The 21634-nt window shown below is 34.7% G+C and overlaps 1 protein-coding gene across 2 annotated transcripts; it reads left to right on the top strand.

The window, feature by feature from the left end:
• The first annotated feature begins 1976 nt into the window (after nt 1-1976).
• LOC106663349 (glucosidase 2 subunit beta-like) lies at nt 1977-15170 on the top strand. Of its 2 annotated transcripts, none has more exons than XM_014388142.2 (11): nt 1977-2400; nt 4937-5149; nt 5214-5386; nt 5777-6000; nt 6072-6150; nt 8470-8592; nt 8682-8783; nt 9471-9585; nt 11706-11896; nt 14236-14373; nt 14609-15170. In XM_014388142.2, the coding sequence occupies exons 1-11, from the start codon at nt 2301-2303 to the stop codon at nt 14738-14740; spliced, it is 1590 nt and encodes a 529-aa protein (XP_014243628.1). In that variant the 5' UTR covers nt 1977-2300; the 3' UTR covers nt 14741-15170. The 2 variants fall into 2 exon arrangements, with proteins under 2 accessions (XP_014243628.1, XP_024083376.1); XM_024227608.1 differs by having other exon boundaries at nt 8685-8783.
• Nucleotides 15171-21634: the final 6464 nt, after the last annotated feature.

Genomic DNA, 21634 nt, shown 5'->3' on the forward strand with positions numbered 1-21634 from the left:
TAACCTATACTAATACTATTTTAAATTGGATTGATCACTCGCACAAATAAATACATACATTACACTCATTCTGATTAGTCGTTGGAGTATTGGATATTCCTCCATCGACCTATACACAGTATTAATAATCTAACCTAAATTAGAGTCGATGAAGTACTTTTATAAATATTCTTCCGTCAACCTTAGAGACTGCTGGAAGGGCGTTAATGACATACATTTCTCTATTTTAAAAATGACATATATATTTCACCATCACCCCTCATCACTCGCCCTAATAAATACACGCATTCAAACAATACACATAATGACAAACACATAGAATATAGCTATGTACAGTAAACTACCCCCACGTCCTATAAAACAAGGAACAGGGGGACCCAGAAAACGACTGCTGTGCTCCCGAACCATTCTTAAATCCGGCGGCATGCATACACGCTCTCTGTATAGAACCAAGGCATGATATGCCTCTATTATGTAGGACACATCGAGCAACCATTCTCTTTTAAGGGACACCTGCGCGGCTTGAGCCCAAAAGCAGACGCCCTGTGTTAACCGCGTATGGCCAATTCTCAATCTGGTAAAGACGATCCCTCGGCTCCGGCTCAAGTTCTGTGAAGGCCATCTACCTGTCATGCTCTTGACTCGCAGAGCCTCTCAGATGACCCCGCCCACTGACGCTGCCATCTTTCTTTCATCATGTTTTTCATTGTGAGCTTAGCGTCAGGGGTCCTGATCGTAATGATCGGTATGTTTTATTATTATTGCTTTTATTATTATTTTACTATGTTAATAAAATTAAATTTCTTTCTAAGTTATGTACATGTAAGGAGGCTTTTTTTCTCTTTTTTGGCCTTGCCTATTTAGTTACACAGCCATATTTCTCTTCTTCTCTTTTATGTATTTTATTTCACTTTTATTTAGTATTCATATCTTGCTACTATTATTTTCATTTTATTAACTTTCTGTTTTGTTTCTTCTCATATATACACCCAAGGCGTTGACTATTTTTTTGTTTTCCACCCTGTCTGTGGGTAGGGGGATGCCATTATCCACTAGGGTTTTTATGAATTCCTCTCTTCCCTCCGAAGTGCGAGTACTGTAGAATATGATCGGCATTTGCCCATGTCTCGCTGTAGCATTCATATGCTGGGATTTGTCGCATGAATGTATGTCTGAATAATTTAGGGCGTAGGGAGGCTTAAAGCCCTATTTTACATTTTAATATAATAAATAAATAATATGTAGAGAAGAACTGAGAGAGATATACAGTTTTGAAGAAGTATTGCAGGTATAGTGGCCACTTATGGTTAACAAGTTATCCACTAGGTGTCAACACTGGACTCGCCTTCCATGCTGCAGACAATGATATGTACAAGCAAGTGCTCAACCGACTTACTTCGGAGTTAAGACTCGTCTGCGAGTTCTTAACTCTCATTAATGTAGCAAACCGCCAGCACTATCTACAGCAACAAGGGTACTCTCATCACCCGACGTGGCTGCCTGCAGCAGGAGTCCTTTCGCTCGCTATCGAGTCTACCGACTCCGGCTTTATCGATATCAGTACACGGACTTCAACCAACAGCTACACCCATAACACCGGTCCTTCGCAGGGCCACCAAAAACCACGGTCAGTAAACAGGAATGGCATCAGGACCCGCAGGACAATGAGTTTTTAAGAGAATTCTTTTGGAAAGAATTACACCGTAACGAAAAGAGATAACAGAAATGGGATTTGAAAAAGAGGAAGACTGAGATGTAATATCGAGTGAAATTTTATTATAGAGAACTTCCATAGAGATATAGCGCAATCATTTTTTATTTTTTCTCAGGTTCTTTAACAAACTAATGCTTTTTACAATTGTGTCAAATAATTATTTAGATTTGCTTCTATGTTTTCTTTTCAATTTGACAATTCATTAGCGGTAGACAAAACTGAACTTCACCAAATTCTCATCCAGTGACGCTAGTGGTATGAGTACCTGCAGAGTCTGTCAGGTCGAGCCCCGACACAATCGATAGCCGGTATGACTTGTGACCTGTTAAAGCTTGCGTGGTTAAATTTCTAACGTTTTTCACTTTGCCGATTCGTTTTATTCAAATTAATTTCAAAATTTAACTTTATAGTATCATTTCCGAGTTGTAAAATGCTTCGTGACAGCCTCATGCCAGTGCTCCGCGTTGCTGCTTAGTCGAGATTATTATCCTCCAGCGGATAATCTAATTCTCCGGTTAAAAGAGAGATCCTTTTGGACAGTTTAATTTTTTTTTTCTTTCGGACATAAAAAGGAATAAGAGCTGAAATGATAGAAAGAAACGTAATCGTTCTTGCTGTGTACTTAATTGTTCCTATAATATGCACAGATATATTGCCATCGTTGCCCAAAGGGGTCCCAGTGTCAAGTAAGAAAACGTATTTTAAATAAATATATTGTCTCATTTCATTGTCATTTTTAATGGTTTACAGCTTATACTATCAGTCATGTACGACGAACTGGCCAAATTTCAGAATTTGTATACTATGGAACTACATTTTGTTTTTTACCATAATCATTTTCAACATTTTGTTGCAAGATCCTAATTTTATTTGTGTTGAAAACGTAAACAATTAGGTGTGAGCTTTTCTCTGGGGTATTGTATTAAATATTAAATTAAATCATAATTGCATCGTTGCACCCTGAGCAGGCGTGTAGGGATGGTGATATGGAAATTGTGCTTGAGCATGTTGGAAAGTGTTTGGGTCACCTGTTTTGATTGTTGGAGGAAGCAGGGTTGTTTTATTATATGTAGTACTATAGTTTTGTGTTTGGGACTCTCACCGCATTATTTGTGGTTTACACGGTGGACTCATAAGCGATTTGGCATGTGTTTGTAGTGATTCAAGATAATGGTGACATTGCCTGGGCTGACTCCCTTAGTGTGGTTGCTGCTATTTGTGATAGTTTCTCCATGATGGTCCTGTTGAAAAGATACCATAAACTGAAAGGTTTCAGCAAAATGGTGGTGTTTGTCTGGGTCCCCTGATACATAGGCTCAGATGAGGCGGCTAAGGCCCGGGACGACCTCCAGACATGATCCAGCCCTCTGACACTAAAAATATAAAGAACATGATTAAAAGAAAGTGGCAGCATAAATGGGCTAAAACAGCTCTCACATATCAGGAGCATTGTCGATATATGGCCCTCGGAAGAAATGACTCGTAGGAGTGGGATCATCCGATTAAGAATAGGCCAAGCGAGGTTTGCACACAGACACTTATGTTTGTGCCAAAACCCGGGTATGTGTCCAACATGTAGAGAAAGGTTGCTTGATGTGTCCCATGTAATTAAAGGGTGAAATTCCTTGACTCCATATAGAGAGCATGTAGGAATGCTCCCCCCCTGATATGACAATTGTGCTTGAGCAGAACAGCAAGTATTAGGATCAACTGTTCTGGTTCCTGGAGGAAGCAGGGTTGTTTTATTGTATATTATACTGATAGTTTTTTTCTCCTGGTGAGTGTTGAAAGTGAATGTATTTATTGGCGTGATTGTGTAGTGTGAGAGGGCCAATGACAAAATATTGAGTTCCCAATCGACTCTCAATTAGAATAATTATGTAATATCTGTGGAAGGTGATCAAGTAATCCACTACCATGTTTGAATGGTATGTAAATAGGAAAGAATGTATTTAAGAGTGTGAGACGGTTTACCTCGGAGGCTGGATGAATAAAACTGAGGTATGACTCTGGACTGCCAACACCCGGGGTTGTTGATTCTCGAGACCTGCCAGTAATTTTTTATAAATTACAAAAGCTGGAATTGCCAGTGGATTGCAAGAAGTGATAGTCTAACTCTGCACACGTGCATGTGTGTGAACAGTAATGTGCAGATTTGAGCTTATAAAAATTGGCGATCAGTAAATAAAATAAAGTCATATCTAGAAAAACTAAATTATTATAAAGTTTTTTTGTTTTGTTTTTTTGACAGTTTATTGTATTTTTTTAGGCATTGGTACTTTAATTTACGTCATAGTGCTTTTTGCAACCTTTATTTCACATTAGGAAGGTCTTTTTTAATTCCTAAGCCAATTTATTTCATTTTTTCTCCTATTATTCATATACATTCTATTTATTATAACTTTTTGGGCAGTTTATTTATTTTATTTTGCATTGGTGCTTTATTGAACTTCACAACGCTTTTACTGCCTTTATTTGACATTAGAAAAATCTTTTTGAGCTCCTCTGATCACCTCATACTATTTATCAGTAATTCACCCTGATCAGAACCATCATGCTGTCAAGTGTTGGAGGTCGTTAATATACTCTTCCATCCGTTTAGTAATAATGTACCTGTTTCTTTTTACTACAATAGCTCCTAATTACCTGTAACTAATGTAGAAAAACAGTTAATTTAATTTTAAACAAAATAAGTTAGGAGGTTAAATTCATGCATTAGTGTGGATTATACAGTACTGTAGTAGTATTTTACAAGATGTCCTTTTTAGATGGCCTGGCTGAATATCTGTTGAACAGATAATGCTATCCAAAAAACAAAAAATACACATTTAATAACAGGGTACCATAGGACAGTCCTACTTTAAAATATCAAATTGAACTGTATACCTTCCATCACCTCATTTGAAAGGATTTTTTACGCTGAAATCAATGCTGTAGTTCGATTTTCAATTTGTCAAAAAAAAAAAAAAGTTAAATAAAAAATGAAATTATAAATATAAAGTTATTGAACAAAGTTTGGATAAACTCATGGGATCAACTTCCTACTACCATTGAAATGCTAAAATGCTAAAGGGAGCTTTATTGGAGGAGTGAACAACATACTCCAGGATTTTGATCAGTTGCACAATTTTGTCTACCTAGCACAAACTCCTATAAGCAGAGATCATATGTATCTCAATGATATATTATTAAAGTTTTTTAATAAATTAATTTTTGTTTCAGAACTGCCTCTTTATGATCCTCTTAAAGACTTCACATGTTTAGATGGTTTATTTACGGTGCCATTTAGTTACGTAAATGACGACTACTGTGACTGCCAAGATGGTTCCGATGAACCAGGCACATCAGCTTGCCCTTCGGGCTTATTCTATTGCGCAAATAAAGGCTTCACACCTTTGACTGTTCCATCGTCGAGAGTTAATGACGGGTTTTGTGGTAAGTTATGCATATTTATTAATGCATTATTACTTCACTTATAAATTTTTTACGATGGTTTTAGATTGTTGTGACGCTTCGGATGAGTATCTTACTAATAATTGTACTGATAATTGTGAGGAGTTGGGAAGAGCGGCTAAGGAAGCTGCAGGAAAGCAAGCGAAACTTGCAGAACAAGGAAACCTTCTTCGCCTTCAATTTGTTGCCACTGCAAAGAGAACTAAATTAGTGAAACAGGTTACAATTTTAATCGAAAATTTTGATTAAAAAGTATATTACTTTGGAAATTATTTGAAAGAAAATGTGGTAAAATTAATGAACCGAATTATGCGATTCATATGGTCATATACAAAAATATATTGATTTCTAGTTTTTACTATATATGAAGCACTTTTTTAAAATTGAGCTACAATTTTCAATTTTTTTTTCCTAAAGAGTTACTTGGTATTGAACTTATAAAAATTTTTAAAAACTCCATTTGAATACCAATATTGTTTGCTCAGTTAGGTATCAAATTATACTAAAGTAACAACATATAACCTAAATCTAGTGTAGCTAAATTAAAATATTTTTTCCTTAATTCTTTTCCAATTTTCATTGCAAACCAACTTATTTCATTATATTCAGGAGAGAGTAGCAGCATTAGAATCTGAAAAAATTGAAGCACAGAAACTGAAGGATGAGACTGAACAAGCTAAACTAAATGCCGAGACAGCTGAAAATGCTGCTTTGGAAGTTTACCGTCAAAGAGAAGAGGCTATCAAGAAGGAAAAGGCTGAACAAGAAGAGGAATTAAAAAGAAAAGAAGCGCAGGAAGCATTTGATATGCTAGATTCCAATAAAGATAACATGTAAAGAATAATTATTAGCCATATTTTTCCCCAATTGTATTAACATAACCAAATATTTCTTAATTTAATAGACTACAAATTGAAGAGATGAAACCAAGACAGATATTTGATCAAAACAAAGATAGTGAAGTGTCAGAAGAAGAAATCAAGGTATGGAGAACTGTTTTATTAATGTGTGTCTGCAATTTTAGTGATTAGATTTTGTCTGAAATCTCTATTAATTTGACATATCTCAATATTGAAGAACAAAATTTTAAAAGTCATGCTTCACACTCGCTTTCTCTGCTCCATGAAAAAACTTAAACTCGTGGATGTAACTGAAACCCTACTTAATCCAGCCCATGTGCACTCCCTTGTATGCAAAAATGGTCATGCAAAGAAAAACAGGTGCATCCTGGCCAAAAATAAATAAACTAAAAATAACTAGCCTTGCCTATCGAAAAGTTTGAATTGAATTTTCATTTATCTAGGTTTGTTATGTTGCAAAAACAAAAGTGACAGGTTGCTGTGGTTTGTCATTCAAAAACTCATTCATAGATGGTATTAAGAAAGCAGCATCTGCTTATCTAGAACTAGAACCTTCTATCAATCATGTATTTAATGATAGCAACATCATTGACAGCAAACACCCTAACCATACCAAATCCATCACACTCCTTCGTTACACAAAATCAACGCCTTCTGTACTGCCTAGGTCTTAGAAAGCTCACATTTAAAACAAGACCTACCCATGACCTACGAATGAAGTCTTATGATAATGATCCACCCTAACCCTGCATAACCCAACCCAGTTATTGACCACAACCACCAAAATTGACACGTGCACCATCTAGGCCTTAGAAATTTCCAATAACCCCTTGCCTTACAAGTTTTTACTGAAGTATGTCCCAAAAATCACCCATTTTTTAATGACAGATTTATATACTTATGACATGTAAAAGTTAGTTCTTCACATTTTGTAAAATTAGCTTTTATTTATGTACCAAATTGGCATCTAAAAAAGGTCACATTTGGCCCAAAATAAATACAACAAAATGATTACATTAAAACATTCCTTTAGTTATTAGTAGCCAACATTGTGTTTGATAATATCTACTGGCGGTAGGTTGTACTAAAAGAGCTGTGTGTGTAATTGTGAGAACTACAACGAAACTAGCCAGGATAAAACCCAGAGGTAAGAAAAAATTGGCCCCAGTTAACTTGGGATAATAAATGAAAATTATCTCATGATAGGCATGCAGGGGATTAAGGACTAGAAACATGGCCTTCTATGAATATAGTTTGTAGTGATAACTAACATCCTAACTTAAACTAACCCATCTATAACCTAGCCCATCTCTAGCCTTAAATCTACCTAACCTAGTCCACCTCATAAACACTCCTCAGTTGCATAAAACCTACATCTCCACTGTCTAGGCCTTAGAAAACTCCATGGCCTTTTACAAATCTGTAATAATATCAAACCCTTAACCTCAACCTACCTAACCTAGCTGATCCTTAACCTTACCCTACCTAACCTAACCCTAACCCTAACCCAACCGTTGCACACTCCCCGGTTACACAAAATCGATGCCTTCTGTGTTGCTGGGCCTTGGAAAACTCCCATTAAGAACTAGAAACCCATGGCCTTTTACAAATGAAGGCTGTAATAATATTGAACACTCACCCTTATCTTTAACTTATCCTAACCCAACCCATCCTTAACCTTAACATTTACCTAACCTAACCTAGTTTGTCTCTAGCCCTAACCCTACCAAAACACACTCCCTTTATAAGCAACATTATTACATTCTGCAATGCCTAGGGCTTCCAGTAACTCCCATTAACCATTCCCTATGCACATGAGAATACTCGGACAGTACAGGCTGGTGGGGGGGGGTTACTTGCCTCCAGAGTTTATTCATTGTTGTTGTTCCATTCTTTCCTAACTATACCTGAATATGTTTGGTTTCTGATTTTGCAATAGGTGGTGCATGTTAGAGCAGGGGGTCGAAACATTGCCTGCTACCTACCTGAAATTAACTTCAAATATCAAATAGGCAAGGGTTTTTCTACCCAAAACCTGGAGTTGCCCTCCTACCAGCAATTAAATTAATTACAGATAATGATATTTTTCATGTTATTTACTTTAGCTTTGATAGGTTTTCTTATTTATTTGTTGGTGGGATATATTTTTGTTACACCCTACTCCACTTTAGTTTCTCTTTCAGTTTAAAGGTACATAGTTTGTTTAAAAAACAATTTGAATTCATTCCTTATGATCAGGCATCATGGTATTTTGCTCAAATTGCCATAAGTAAGCACATTCAACAGAAAATAAGTCTAATAAAAGTGTAACTTTCTGTGTAAAGGTAAAAGTGGGGTTGGCCTGTTGATCTGGCACTGGGTCGTCTACACTCGCGGGTTTAACATGTTTCTGTGATTATTTCAATTAATTACTAAAACTAATCACTACTAAATAATTTTTAGTTTTTCCTGGGAGATGACAAAACAGAGGCTGATTTTGAATACTTCATTAGCACAGTTTGGCCCCGACTTAAACCGCTGTATATGCTTGAAAAAGGAATATTTGTGCCACCAAGTGCTGCTCAGGTATGTGCAATTGTTCAAGTTTTATGTTTAATCATAGTGTGTGGATCATTACATTGACAAATTATATGAACTTGATCTGGTTATTTAAGAAGGAAGGAGAGGAGGAAGTCCTTGAAGAACCTCCTATGCCTGACGAACAGAACCTTGAAGAAGAAGAAGAAGCTGAAATGGGGGATGAAGAAAGAGAAGAGGTGACTAGATTTTTTTTTCAAAAAAGTTGTGATTTATTGAGTAAAATAATCAAAACTTCATTGTTGCAATAGACCAGAAACAAATACACAATGGTCTGTCAGTCAGCTCGGTTCATGGCATTTTCTCAGCCCCATATTACTGAGACTACAAAAAAATTATACCAGCTCTTCCTTTTGCCTACTTACTTCTTATCCTCCCAAGATTTTTTTTTAAATAGTTCACTATTTTTTCTATTGAATTTATATAAATATATTGCAATTCCTTCATTTTCAAAGACACCTTTGTCCATTTAATTCTACTATTTATTTATTACCTTGTAAAAAAATGCTCACACTGGGATCCTTCACATAATAGTTACAGACTGCCCTGAATATGTTTTTTTTTTTTTTTTTTTTTTTTCCATCTGAAGCCGCACCTTATGGAAGAAGGACTGATATCTTGGCAGGATGTAAGAATCCTTTGCTTCAGCCTTTCTTGTGAAGACACAAGATTGAAATTTTTGTCAATTTCTTTTATTTTATTTTCCACATAAAAAGTAGTCTACGGTTATCAAGGCGAAAATGTGAGCTGACCCTTAAGATCAGCTTCCTATTTCAGTCCATGAATCTCAGTTGTTTTATTCGATTAATATTTATTGAAATATTATTTCCTGTAACTAATGTAATTATTTTTAAAAATTGTTCCAGAACTGGGAAAAAGAGCAAGAAGATAATGATATGGCCACTACTGAACAAGAACATGAGTCAGATGAAGTTAATATCGAACTTGAATATGATGAAAATACTAAAGGCCTTATTGAAGGTACAGAAACTCCTGCTTTGCATATGCATGCTATGTCCTAACCTAATCATCCCTAACCCTGTATAATCTAACCCATCTCCTAATTACACCTAACCTAATCCCTCCTAACCCTAACCTAACATTATCTTAATCTAGCTCGTCCCTAAACAAAAAAACTACTTATTCTAACCAGTCCCACTCCCATCCTACCTCACTTAACCAAACCCATTCCTAATCTTATTCCTACTTATATTAACCAAACCCATTTCTAATCTTAATCCTACCTAACCTAATCAGTTCCTAACCTAACACGTTCCTAACCTCACCTGTCCCTTCCCTAAACCCTAACTGACCTAAATCTTTCATAAACTTAACCCTACCTAACTTACCTCTATCCAATCTTAACTCCTCCAAACCTACCCTGTTCCTAATGTTAACACTACCTAACCCAATCCAACCCTATCTTTAACCCTCCCTAACCCAAAACTACTGAACCTAACCCATACCTAACTCTAATGCTTATCTAACCAATCCTGTTCTTAATCTCCTCTCCCCCCTTAAGGGATTTTATCTTTTCTTAACCTTTCCTAACATAACTCATTCATCACCTTAACTTTAACGCTACCTAACCTATCCCTTCCCTCATTGTAACCCTCCCTATCTTAACCTAACCAACATCCCTTCCCCTATCTTGGCCTTACAGTATAGTTTTGATTCAAAAACCAATTATTTTATTGCAAAAATTCAATTGTTACTGCCAAGCCTTCGACCTATTGTAATCCTCTCAGGGCAAAACAATCTTAAATATGTCTACTAATTGGCATAATTAAATTTTTACAGACACTTTCAAATTTCTTTAAAGACTCAGTCCCAACATTGCCATGTAACAGTAATGTTTTTAGATTAAGAAGCACCCCCAATCATGACCACAACTATGATCACTATGTCATTACAATTACAACAGTTGGTTGATCTTATCAAGAATTTATAAATCAGCTGAGGTTCTAACATATTCATCATGGCCTTTTTCAACAACATTGTGCAACAGTATGGACCTGAAGCAAAAAGCCCTGAGGATGACTTCAAATAAGAAGTCGAAAACTTGGTAGAACTGTTTTTGGATTAAGTAGCACTTCCTAACCTTGACCTCAATCTCGATCACTACATCACTACAAGGGAAGGGTTATGTTAGGTAGGGTTACGATCAGGGCTAGGGACAAGTTAGGTAAGTCAAGTAGGGTAAGATATGTTAAATTATTTTGAGTTAATGTATTGACCATTTTTCTACTCACAAATACTCTGGATCACGGTATGGCCTTGATGAAAAAGGAAATGAATAGTTACTGCCATGCTTTCGATCTATTTTAATATCATCAATTACAACTGTTGGTAGATCCTATCAAGAATTCATAACCCTTCCCTATTCTGATCCCTCGGAACCTAACTTAACTCTTCTCTAATGGTAGGTAACCCTACCTAACCTACCTCTTCCTTAACCTAACCATACCTAACTTCTCCCTTCCCTAGTCTTAACCCACCCTAACCCAACCCATACCTAATATTTACCCTATGTAGCATATCCCTAACAACATAACCCATTAAAAATATGCATCCAGCCCAAAACTATATCTTATGTTAAAATTTGAATAGACTTTTCATTTATCTGGGTTTGTCATGTTGTATGGAAAAAAATAAAATTGATAGGTTGTTGTGGTTCACTAGTGATATCATCAACTTGTCTATTGGCTAGCATTGCAATAGCTGTACACTTCATATTGCCCTCTGCACTATCTAGGCCTTAGAGAAACTCCCTTTAAGGATTAGAAACCCATTGCCTTCTATCTATGTTGATGAACATTAACATTGCCCTAATCCTAATCCCTAACCAAAACCCAAACCTGTTTCAAATCTAACCTGACTTAACACATGTGCACTCCCCAGTTACGCAAAATTGACTATGCGAAACTGGTCACACAAATAAATAAATAAAATTGTGTCCAGCCACAAAAAACATCGATGTTAAACAACAGCTCAGTTTGTTACTTTATTTCTCTTTGTTGATACTCCTTAATAATTCCTTAGCACAATTCACATGTTGGTTGCAAGTTATTTATTTCCAATTTCTTACATTTTGATTACAGAAGCAAACTACGCTCGAGCTCAATTTGAAAATGCTCAAAAAGCCCTGAGGGAAATAGAACAAGAGCTTAATCAACTTAAAGAAGTTTTGGCAAAAGATTATGGTTTGGAAGATGAATTTGCTCCATTGGAAGGGCAATGCTTCTCGTATACTGATAGAGAATACACCTATAAGCTTTGCCCATTTGATCACGTAAGTAAAATGAAATTACTCTACTATTTATATTTAGAATTGGAAGCGCTCACTATTCATTTAAACTTAAAACAAATACACTAATGGACAAATTTAACACATCACTCAATTTATTTAGTTCAAAATTAAATCCATTATCTTTCTACATTAGTTACAGGTAATTAGGAGCTATCGTAGTTCAAATAAACAGTAAATAATGCTTTGTTTACTTTCTTTATTTACTTTATTACTGATTAATACCATATGCACAAAAAGTAGCATTATGTACTATCATTCTGTCACCCCTAAAGATCGGTTTGAGTTAATCTTTTTCCTTCATTGATTTTATTTGATATTATTCTTATTCTTAAACAGTCAGGCATTTTGATGAGTAAGACAGTGTCAGATTCATAACAATATTAGAGGAAGGATACAGCCTCCATGAAATTGCCAGGAGACTGAGTGTAAATCACTCTACAATAGGAAGGGTTCTTCAGCACTTTCACACAAGAAAGCCAGAACAGGTCAACCTAGATCTACAGACAAAAGAGATGATAGATTCATGCACAGGCTGTAGACACTGCAGCTTTACTGGAAATTAGATAAGAAAAGTCCGAAATTTCCCACAGCTCAGAAAATGGCTAGTCTTCAATTCGCACAGAAACATGTGAATTGGATCGCGGAAGATTGGGGACAAGTTCTGTTGATAGATGAGGTGAGAGTTGGCCTCAAATCTTCAGATGGGCGTAATTTCATATGGAGATGCTCAGGAGAAATGTACGCCCCATGCTGTACAGTACCTCAGGTGACATTCCACAGTGGGTCATTAATGTTCTAGGGTGGCATTTTCTTGGACCGAATTGATTGTTGTGCAAGGAAGATATCTAACTTCGCAGAGGTACTTGCAAGACAATTGAAGAACAAATAGTTCCATTTGCCCTCCACAGCAGTGAGAGATTCTTCCCCAATGCAGGATAATGTCAGGCCCCAAGGCGTATGTATTGTGGATGACTACCTGAATGAGGTTGAAATTGAACGCTTGGTATGGCCAGCTCAAAATCCAGATTTGAACCCAATTGAACACATTTGGGCCAACTTAAGCAACGAGTATGAATAGTTCTTTGAGATTTTTATTTGTTTTCGATTTTTTAAAATGTCTTATTTTTACAAGCAAACCTGTTTTTAGTATGCAAAATATGAAACCTAAATTCATTCAACTTTAAGGGTGGCATTATTTTTTAAAATTGATACGTGAGTAGCTAACGCTATTTATAGAAAACAAATAATTAAAATCCTGTATAAACAAAAGCAAGCAACCTGTTACTCCATTATATAAAAAATAATAAATGTTTGTTTAAACTATGGTTAAATAATAAAAAAAATTCTGGATACGTCTAGATGATATTAGGTAAATGGTTTATTTAGCTCAAACTGCCACATGCACGGAATTTGGATTTTGGCAGTCTGGGGTCAGACCTCAGTTTTATCTGAAGTTCTCATATTTACACATTATTCACTCATAGAGCAAAATAATAACACCCTTAAATTAATTGGAAAATGTCGAGCAACATTTATCTACATGCAGGACATATACACGTGCTTTAGCCTAAAATTATGTTGTCTGTGCATATGGCTCACTCATATGGCCTAGTCGATTGAGTCTTCATGTTCAATTCTGATGCTCCAGAGGCTAGCGACTTGACTGCCGATCCGGCCCTTTGAAGCTCCCACTTCCTTTTAATCGTGGTTTTTTTTTTCCCCCCTCAGAGGGCTGGATCATGGTGGCCAGGTCAAGAGGATCAGATATCCTAAGCCTTAGGCACTTTGCCCTTTTCACTACCCCCATACCCATGTGCCCAGCAAGAACTAGCACTGAAATACTCCAATAATTAATTATGTATTTTATCCAAAAAGTTTCAACCAAGACCATACATAAAAAGAATAATTAATTGAAATAATTTACATGGTCCATTAGACTAATAAACATAAATGAATTAATATATAATAAGTAAAGAAGTATCACTTCACCAACATCCCCTCATGCCCATTTCATAAGTTGCTGAGAATCAAATCCTGATTACACGTCATTTGAAAAATGGCAAAAAGAGAGAAAAGTCGAAAGGTTGTAGGTTGATATGGGGAGTTGTGTCCGGGTGGATCAAGATCACGATAGTGGTTAGAGCAGCGGCATATTGAGCTGAAAGTCATGGGTTCAAATCCCAATCGTGACACTAATTTTTTCATCTCAACCAAGACCTTACATAAAAATAATAGTTAATTGAAATAATTAATCAAAAACAAGCTTTCAAATTATTATATACATATTTATTTATTTATTTGTTATATTGTTTGATTTTTAGGTACTTCAGTCAAGTAAATCTAGCAATGCAGAAACAAAGCTTGGCGTATGGGCAGGCTGGGCCGAGCAAGGGTCTTACGATGTTATGCTTTATACAAAAGGGCTTGGTTGTTGGAATGGACCACAAAGATCAGCCAAGGTAAGGATTCACTAATTTTAATTAAAATGGCTTATCATTTGCTATTCTTGTCATAGTGTGACAAAAGTTAATTCTATTCATTTCGTTTGCCTTTGTTTCTTTTCTTTCATTATTCTGTCCGTCCAGTGCATTCTCTTTTATTTATCTACCTTAAAAGTACTCAGAAGAAATGCAGTTATTATTGATTTAGCCTAATTCGGGCAGATGGTTTAAAACAATTTATTTATGCTTACAGGTGCTCGTCTCGTGCGGACTCGAGAATGCATTGGTAGGCGCTTCAGAGCCAAATAAATGTGAATACTTGTTGAAATTTCAAACCCCAGCAGCTTGTAGACCACTGGAGAAATTATCACACGATGAATTATAATGTGCTTCACTTATAAAACATCTCACGGACAATTCTGGTCAATTTTGTACCCACTTCAAAATGGTATTAAGGCGGCATTTAATTTTTTTTTTTAATCAGTTTGAATTGTAAAAATTTTCTAGCAGTGGATATAAAAAACAATTGTTAGTTGAACTTTTTTTTAATGTCAGTATGAACCCAGATGTTTAAACATTTTTTTTTATTAGTCATACTCTTTGATAAGGATGAATGTGTCAAGAATTATAATGCATTAGTATTTGAAACTTGATCAGTATATTTGATAGATAAGACTAAAATTATTGTTGTTGATGAATGATTTATTCTTTTCATTCCATTATAAAATCATCATGTCATTTACAAAAATATAAAGATTGATTGTAAATAACTTATTTTTTAAAACAAGTACAATAAATACAGGTTTTGGTGGTACTGTTGATGTATGATAAATCAAAAGACCAAAGATATATAACATTTTCCAATAACTGCTTTGACTTTTTGAATATCTTAACTTGTGGCCAAAATCCTTATTAACATAATTATTCTTACTTCCTGCTATTTGAATTATTCCGTGAATTTTTTTGCTAAATTTCAAAGCTTTTTTCTGAATTTCAGGGATTTAAATAATTCACCAGTTCACTCTTAAATTTTCAATTGACATTCTATAAGTGTTCAGGAAAATTATAATTACTTTTCCAAAGTACAAATAACTTTCAGATGGGGCTTATGATGTAATACACTTTTGACAGGGTGATGGAAGGATTTCTTTTAACAACAAATAAAAATGTGTTGATAAAATGCAAATATTTGTTCAGTTTATATTGATAATATAAAAAAATTAAATATCTTCTGAGTGATAAGCATATTTTAATAACTGTCTGATTGAAATATTGTTCGGGGTGTGTGGATAGACACGTCGGCCCGGCACACAGTGTAGCCAAAACACAATAAAGCAGAAAAAATTCACTATGCAACCCAAATTTGGTATGTGTAGGTTTTTTGCAATGAATTCAATGAAACTTTTGTCAAATCGATTGTCCAAAATTGCAATCCAAAAACCAAAAATGGATCAAATATCACCACCAGTAATCATATGTGTATTATTTTTTTTTTTTTTTTTTTTTTTTTTTTTTTTTTTTTTTTTTTTTAAATATATGCTGAATTTAATGAAATTATTCTCGAATCGATTGGACAACAGCAAACAGTGCAAAATCCAAAAATGAAATATCTCCAATAATCACATCATGGGTATCATCAAAATTGTGGATGGTAGACTACAGACGTTGCAAAAAATAATCAGGCATATTGACTCAGATGGGCTCACTCACATTTATTCACAGTGAAGATTCCAAAAAAGAATCTTCTGATGATGGTCAACTCTGTGTCTAGCACGACTGTTGTGGGTAGTGGGGAATCAAAGTTCAATTCTGGAGGCAGGAAGCCCTCCAGGAGGAAGGAGCTTGAGAAATGGCTACCACATCCAAGGAAGGCAGCAAGCACGAACTAAATCCTTTAACAAAAACCTGTTGGAGGGCAAGTCTGGTGGGTGCAGCCGAGGTAATTCCAGCTACAATAGCATATATTAAAGTTGTTGCGGTTAAAAAGCTTGGAGTTCTATGTCGCAGTCTGTACACCGTTTGTCAATGACACTGGCATATGCTTATGACAATTTATATTTCAAATGCCTCACTTGTCAACTGCTGATGGTAGACTGTGTCTACCATGGCTGTTACCAGGTAGCAAGAAATCGGGGTTCGATTCCGGCGAGGAGGAAGCCTGAGAAATGGCTACCACATCCAAGGAAGGCAGCAGGCACGCAAATTACCCACTCCTGGCTCACAGAGGCCTTGGAATCGAAATGACCTCAATCTATTCCCAAACACAATAGATGAGATTCCCAAGAATCAGATCAGAGTGGAGCCCAGGACAAAGGCATGCGAAAAAGTTCATCAAAGGATCATTGCACAAACTGACGGCAGAACTACTAAATGTAGGATGAATTAGGACTAGAACAATAGTAGGACTGCTAGCTGTACACTGCAGACTCAGAGGATGCATAGAGTTGGAGCAGCAGAAACATGCCTAGCAGATAATGCCCGGAAGAAGAAGAGACAGCAGAACATGTCCTCTGTTGGTGGGAAGGCTTATGTAGGTTGAGAGTCTTACTCCTGGGAGCGGAAATACCTAGGCCTGAAGGATACACACGGGAGTGCATGAAAAAGCTTTGGGATCGGGTAAAATGCCTTAATGAGTAGCTCTAAGACAACAGTGGAGATGCACAGTAAACCAATACTGGTTGCAGAGTGCAGGTTGTATAGAGGCCAGCATTTACTCTAATCTTAATCTTAATCTTAATGATTACAGAATCAGTTTTACATTTTAATACATCATTAAAAATACAAGTTTTGTACAATAAAAATATAAGTTTTGTAGAGTGTAAGTATGTGACAAGACTAGTAGAAAATGGAAAAGGACAAATTATAAAAATCAGGACTCAATTAGCGATAATGTATGGATGCATCAATCATTAGAGCATCTCAAAGCCTACCAGTAATTTATTATAAACTACAAAAGCTGGAATTGCCAGTGGACTACGAGAAATGATACGTTTTGCACGTGTATGAATGTACATATTTGAGCTTTACCAATCAATAATCAGTAAATGAATAAAGTATGGAATGCTAAATTTTTAGACAGAAGTAATTTTTCTTACTCTTTTCTTCTTTTTTGGCTCTTTATTGAATTTCACAGTATTTTGTCCTTTATTTAACATTGGGGAGATCTTTTTTGAGCTTTTTTTATATCATCCTAAGCAAATTTATTTATGTTTTTTATTTATTTATTCCTTCTCCTATCATCCATATACATTCTATTTAATAAAACTTACTGTTATTTATTTCTTTTTTTATTGTATTTGACATTGGAGCTTTACTGAACTTCACAGATCTTATTACATCCTTTATTTCAGATTGGGAAGATCATTTTTAAGCTCCTCAGTCAATTTATTTATATTTTTATTGTCCTTTCTCCTATTATCCATATGCATTCTATTTATTTTAACTTACTGTTATTTCATTATTTTTTATATTTATTCATTGTTTTATTTACCAGACTGTTTATTTTTCCAATTGAAACTTCATTCCACTCAGCCAATTTATTTATATATTGTTTCTAGTGTCACCGTTGGTTTTCTCAAAACTACTCAACTTAGTTACATGTTATTAAGCAGTAATTTTTTTTAGCATATTCAAACATAGCAAGCATATCATTGATTAACAATTTCATAAGTTGTAACGTGTGTGGTGATTAGTGACCGTTAATCGATATTTATTTAGAAATCGTGAGATGCGGTCTGGTGTGATGTAGGTTTCAGAAAAACATTTTCTTTATCGTGCCAACGTTTCGATCTTTATTGAGCCCTGAAGATGATCTCAATAAAGAAGAAACGTTGGCACGATAAAGAAAATGTTTTTCTGAAACCTACATCACACCAGACTGCATCTCACGATTTCTAAATAAATAAGTTGTAACATTGCAAGAAAAAAATGTATAGTATAATTTAACTCAACTAGATCCTCAAATTACAGGAAAAAAAATTGCAATACCTATAAATCTTGATTTGTTATTTTTTTTACCTATTCTGTATTGTTTGTATTCATAGTAATGTCATTTGTTCATTTTTTATCTACAAAGAAGAATTGAAGTTTCTTGGTTTATTTCAACCTTCCTTTCATTCAGGTTTTTGCTAATATTAGTCTGGGGAAGCTGGGTTAGCAATTTCTCTCTATTCTCTTTACTCTGCTAATTTTGTGTGTGTCATAAGTAGTCATTTAAGTGTAATGAATCACTAACAATGATCACTTTCCATTAAGAAGGGAAAGCATTATGCTGGGAGACTGGGAGTCACTCGAGATGAAAAAATTCAAGATGTTCCAGAATCACCAATCTCACATAGACAACAGTTTAAGTAAAATGCAAGCAATCTGGAAGCTCAGTGCAATCACTTCTGATATTCAGGGGATATCAGTTTTAGAGCATACTGTTAGAAGAGGACATAGTCGAACCTTAAATCAAGAAGGCCCGTTAAAGACCTCCTCACCATAGAACACCAAAGAGAGTGACTAAGATTTGCAAGAGACCTTAACCCAATCAAACATGTTTTGGACAATCTCAAATGAAAGGTTTGATCACAGGATCAACCTCCTACTACATTTGACATGCTAAGGGCTGCATAGGAAGAGTACTTACACCACAGGATATTCTACAAAAATGTTTTATGAATATGGTAAAAAGAATGGAAGCAGCCATTAGAGTCAGAGAAGACAAGAAATCTTATTAAATTAACATATAAATCCCTTTTAATATTTCCTGCTTTGATAATTTATTTTATTCAAACATATGTTCAATTTAAAAAAATTGTTTATTTTGTACAGCTGTGCCATTTTGATTTATGTAAATTATAAAACCAGATGTTTTTACTTACACACATTTCAGCGTGTTTACAATTTCTATGACAGGTATTGTATTTTGGGATCAGCGAAGGATGAATCAGGTTACTGCATTGCAAATTACGGCCAAAAACTGGAAAAGTTATTGTAAATAAAGTTAATCGATTTTTTAAATTAATTATCTAAATTTTCCACAAGTACCTAAAATATTTTTAAAATTCAAATAAATATATAAGACATTGTGTTAAATAGTAACTGGAAATTTGAATAAATTATGGAAAACAAATTTTCCTTGAGACCGTCCTCGGACCAATTTTCTCTACTGTTTTTTTAAAATATTTTTTTAATAAACTCCATAATTACCAATTTCCAGTTGAATTTTCAGTTTTCAGACCATTAATTAAGGTACATAAAATAGACAAAACCATGGTTATTATTTGGGAAAAACCTCTTTAACATTTTAACATTGTTTTTGAAAAAATAAATGTACACAAAACTATACACCAAATTTAATAATTAATTATTTTCCAGATGTAATTTCATATCCCAATAGGGATTCTGACAGAGTATTTTTGTTACTAAAAAATTGTTGCCTTTTTATTTCAATATATTTTTGACAATGTTTTTCCAGCTTCATTTAATTTAATTTTTGCAACTGTGATGCCACAAATATCCATTCTTTCTTGAGGTCATTAACATCAAGTAATAAAACAGAAGAGGATCTCCAAGATCATCAATAAGCCCAGAATCTACAATAAGTATAATAACATCAATCATAGACTCCATTGTCTTAGAATGGAACCACACAAAACAAAAGAAGAAATGGAGAAACTTAAGAGGCGGCAGATATAGCAAACTCATGATTAAAGAACCCTCATATAAACTGGCAAACATATTACTACAGTTAGATAGGGTAAAACTCAGAGGAATGATAGACCCCATTTGGGTTAGAATTTCTAGGAATCAACAAGCAGAAAAACTGACCAGAAAAGACTGACTATAGACTCTTCCATTTCAGAATGGGTCCATACGAAACAATGGGATGATCTGACAATTACAACACAACAGTTAAACAGGGCACAATTCAGAGGAATGATAGGCCCCATTTGGGTTAGAATTCTGTGTAATGAACAAGCAAACAAACTGGCCAGAAAGGACTAACTATAGACTCTTCTATTTCAGAATGGGTCCATACAAAACAAAGAGAGGAACTAGCAATTACAATGCTACAGTTAGACAGGGTAAAGCTGAGGGGAGTGACATGCCTATAAACTGGTCACAGTAGTCTGAGAAAAAACGTACACAACATGGTTATATTCAATGATGACGTCATTATAGGTTATGCAATGAGGAGGAAGAAACTGCTTATATTATCTTCAAATGAAAGCACCTGCTAATAAAGACATAACCTAGGGTTCAAAGTAGCCCTAGGAAAAAGACTTGCGGTAGTGACCTACTACTTCTTAAATGAAGAATTTAGGAAAAGTAAAATAAGCCAAAAGGGTGCAGTGCTTGGAAAATACCAAGCTCTCACTTTCTAAAGTTCTTCTCATCAACAACATTATATAAAGAGGTCCTGTAAACCACAAATTTAAATTCCCCAGGAAGGAGAAACCCTAAATTCTGTAAAAAAAAAAATGCACTTTTGCTCCTTGAGGTTTTGAGAATGCCATACACTAAATAAAAGGATAAAGTTCAGTCTTATTAACTGATCAACTAAACCATAGTTAAATTTAAAGAACAATTGCAAACTTGAACAACTAAATTTCCAAGACAATAACCATTACAATTTTTCTATTGTGTACTGTTCCAGTTTTTCTGGAATTAGTATATTCAAAATTCTTTACTGTGGGCGGTGAGGGATTTCATAGTTGGTCCTGAAATCAGTGAAGGGCTGGTTAAGGAGATACCAGTTTAGTCTTATCTTAATACTAATTGTAGGTTTATTTTTACAAAGATTTCCCCTTTTCCATAATAAACTATTTTATTGTCAATGACATTGATCTTATCTGCTATTCCATACTCATGGCTAAAGAATATTTTGTTCTGAAATATTTTGATTAATCATAAAAACTGAATTGTCAGCCACGAACTTAGTAGAATATCAAGATAAATTTTTCTTGCAGCAGGGCGATTAGACTAGAAGCCGTATTTGGCTCTTAATAAAACGTGAGGGTTTATAGCTTTTTTCCTCAAATTAACACTTTTTAACTTCAAATTAATCCTTTTTAATTTCAAATAAATCGTTTTTAATTTCACATTTTCCTTTTTTAATAGCAAATTAACCATTTTTAACTTCAAAATTACCGTTTTAATTTCAAATTAATCTTTTATGATTTCAAATTAACCTTTTTTTATATTCAAATTAACTTTTGTAACTTGAAATTAACCTTTTCAACTTAAAATTATCCTTTTTTAATTTCAAATCAACGATTTTTACTTCAAATTA

Source organism: Cimex lectularius, unplaced genomic scaffold (genome assembly GCF_000648675.2).
Source record: "Cimex lectularius strain Harlan isolate CLEC.00 unplaced genomic scaffold, Clec_2.1 scaffold221, whole genome shotgun sequence".
NCBI lineage: Eukaryota > Metazoa > Arthropoda > Insecta > Hemiptera > Cimicidae > Cimex > Cimex lectularius.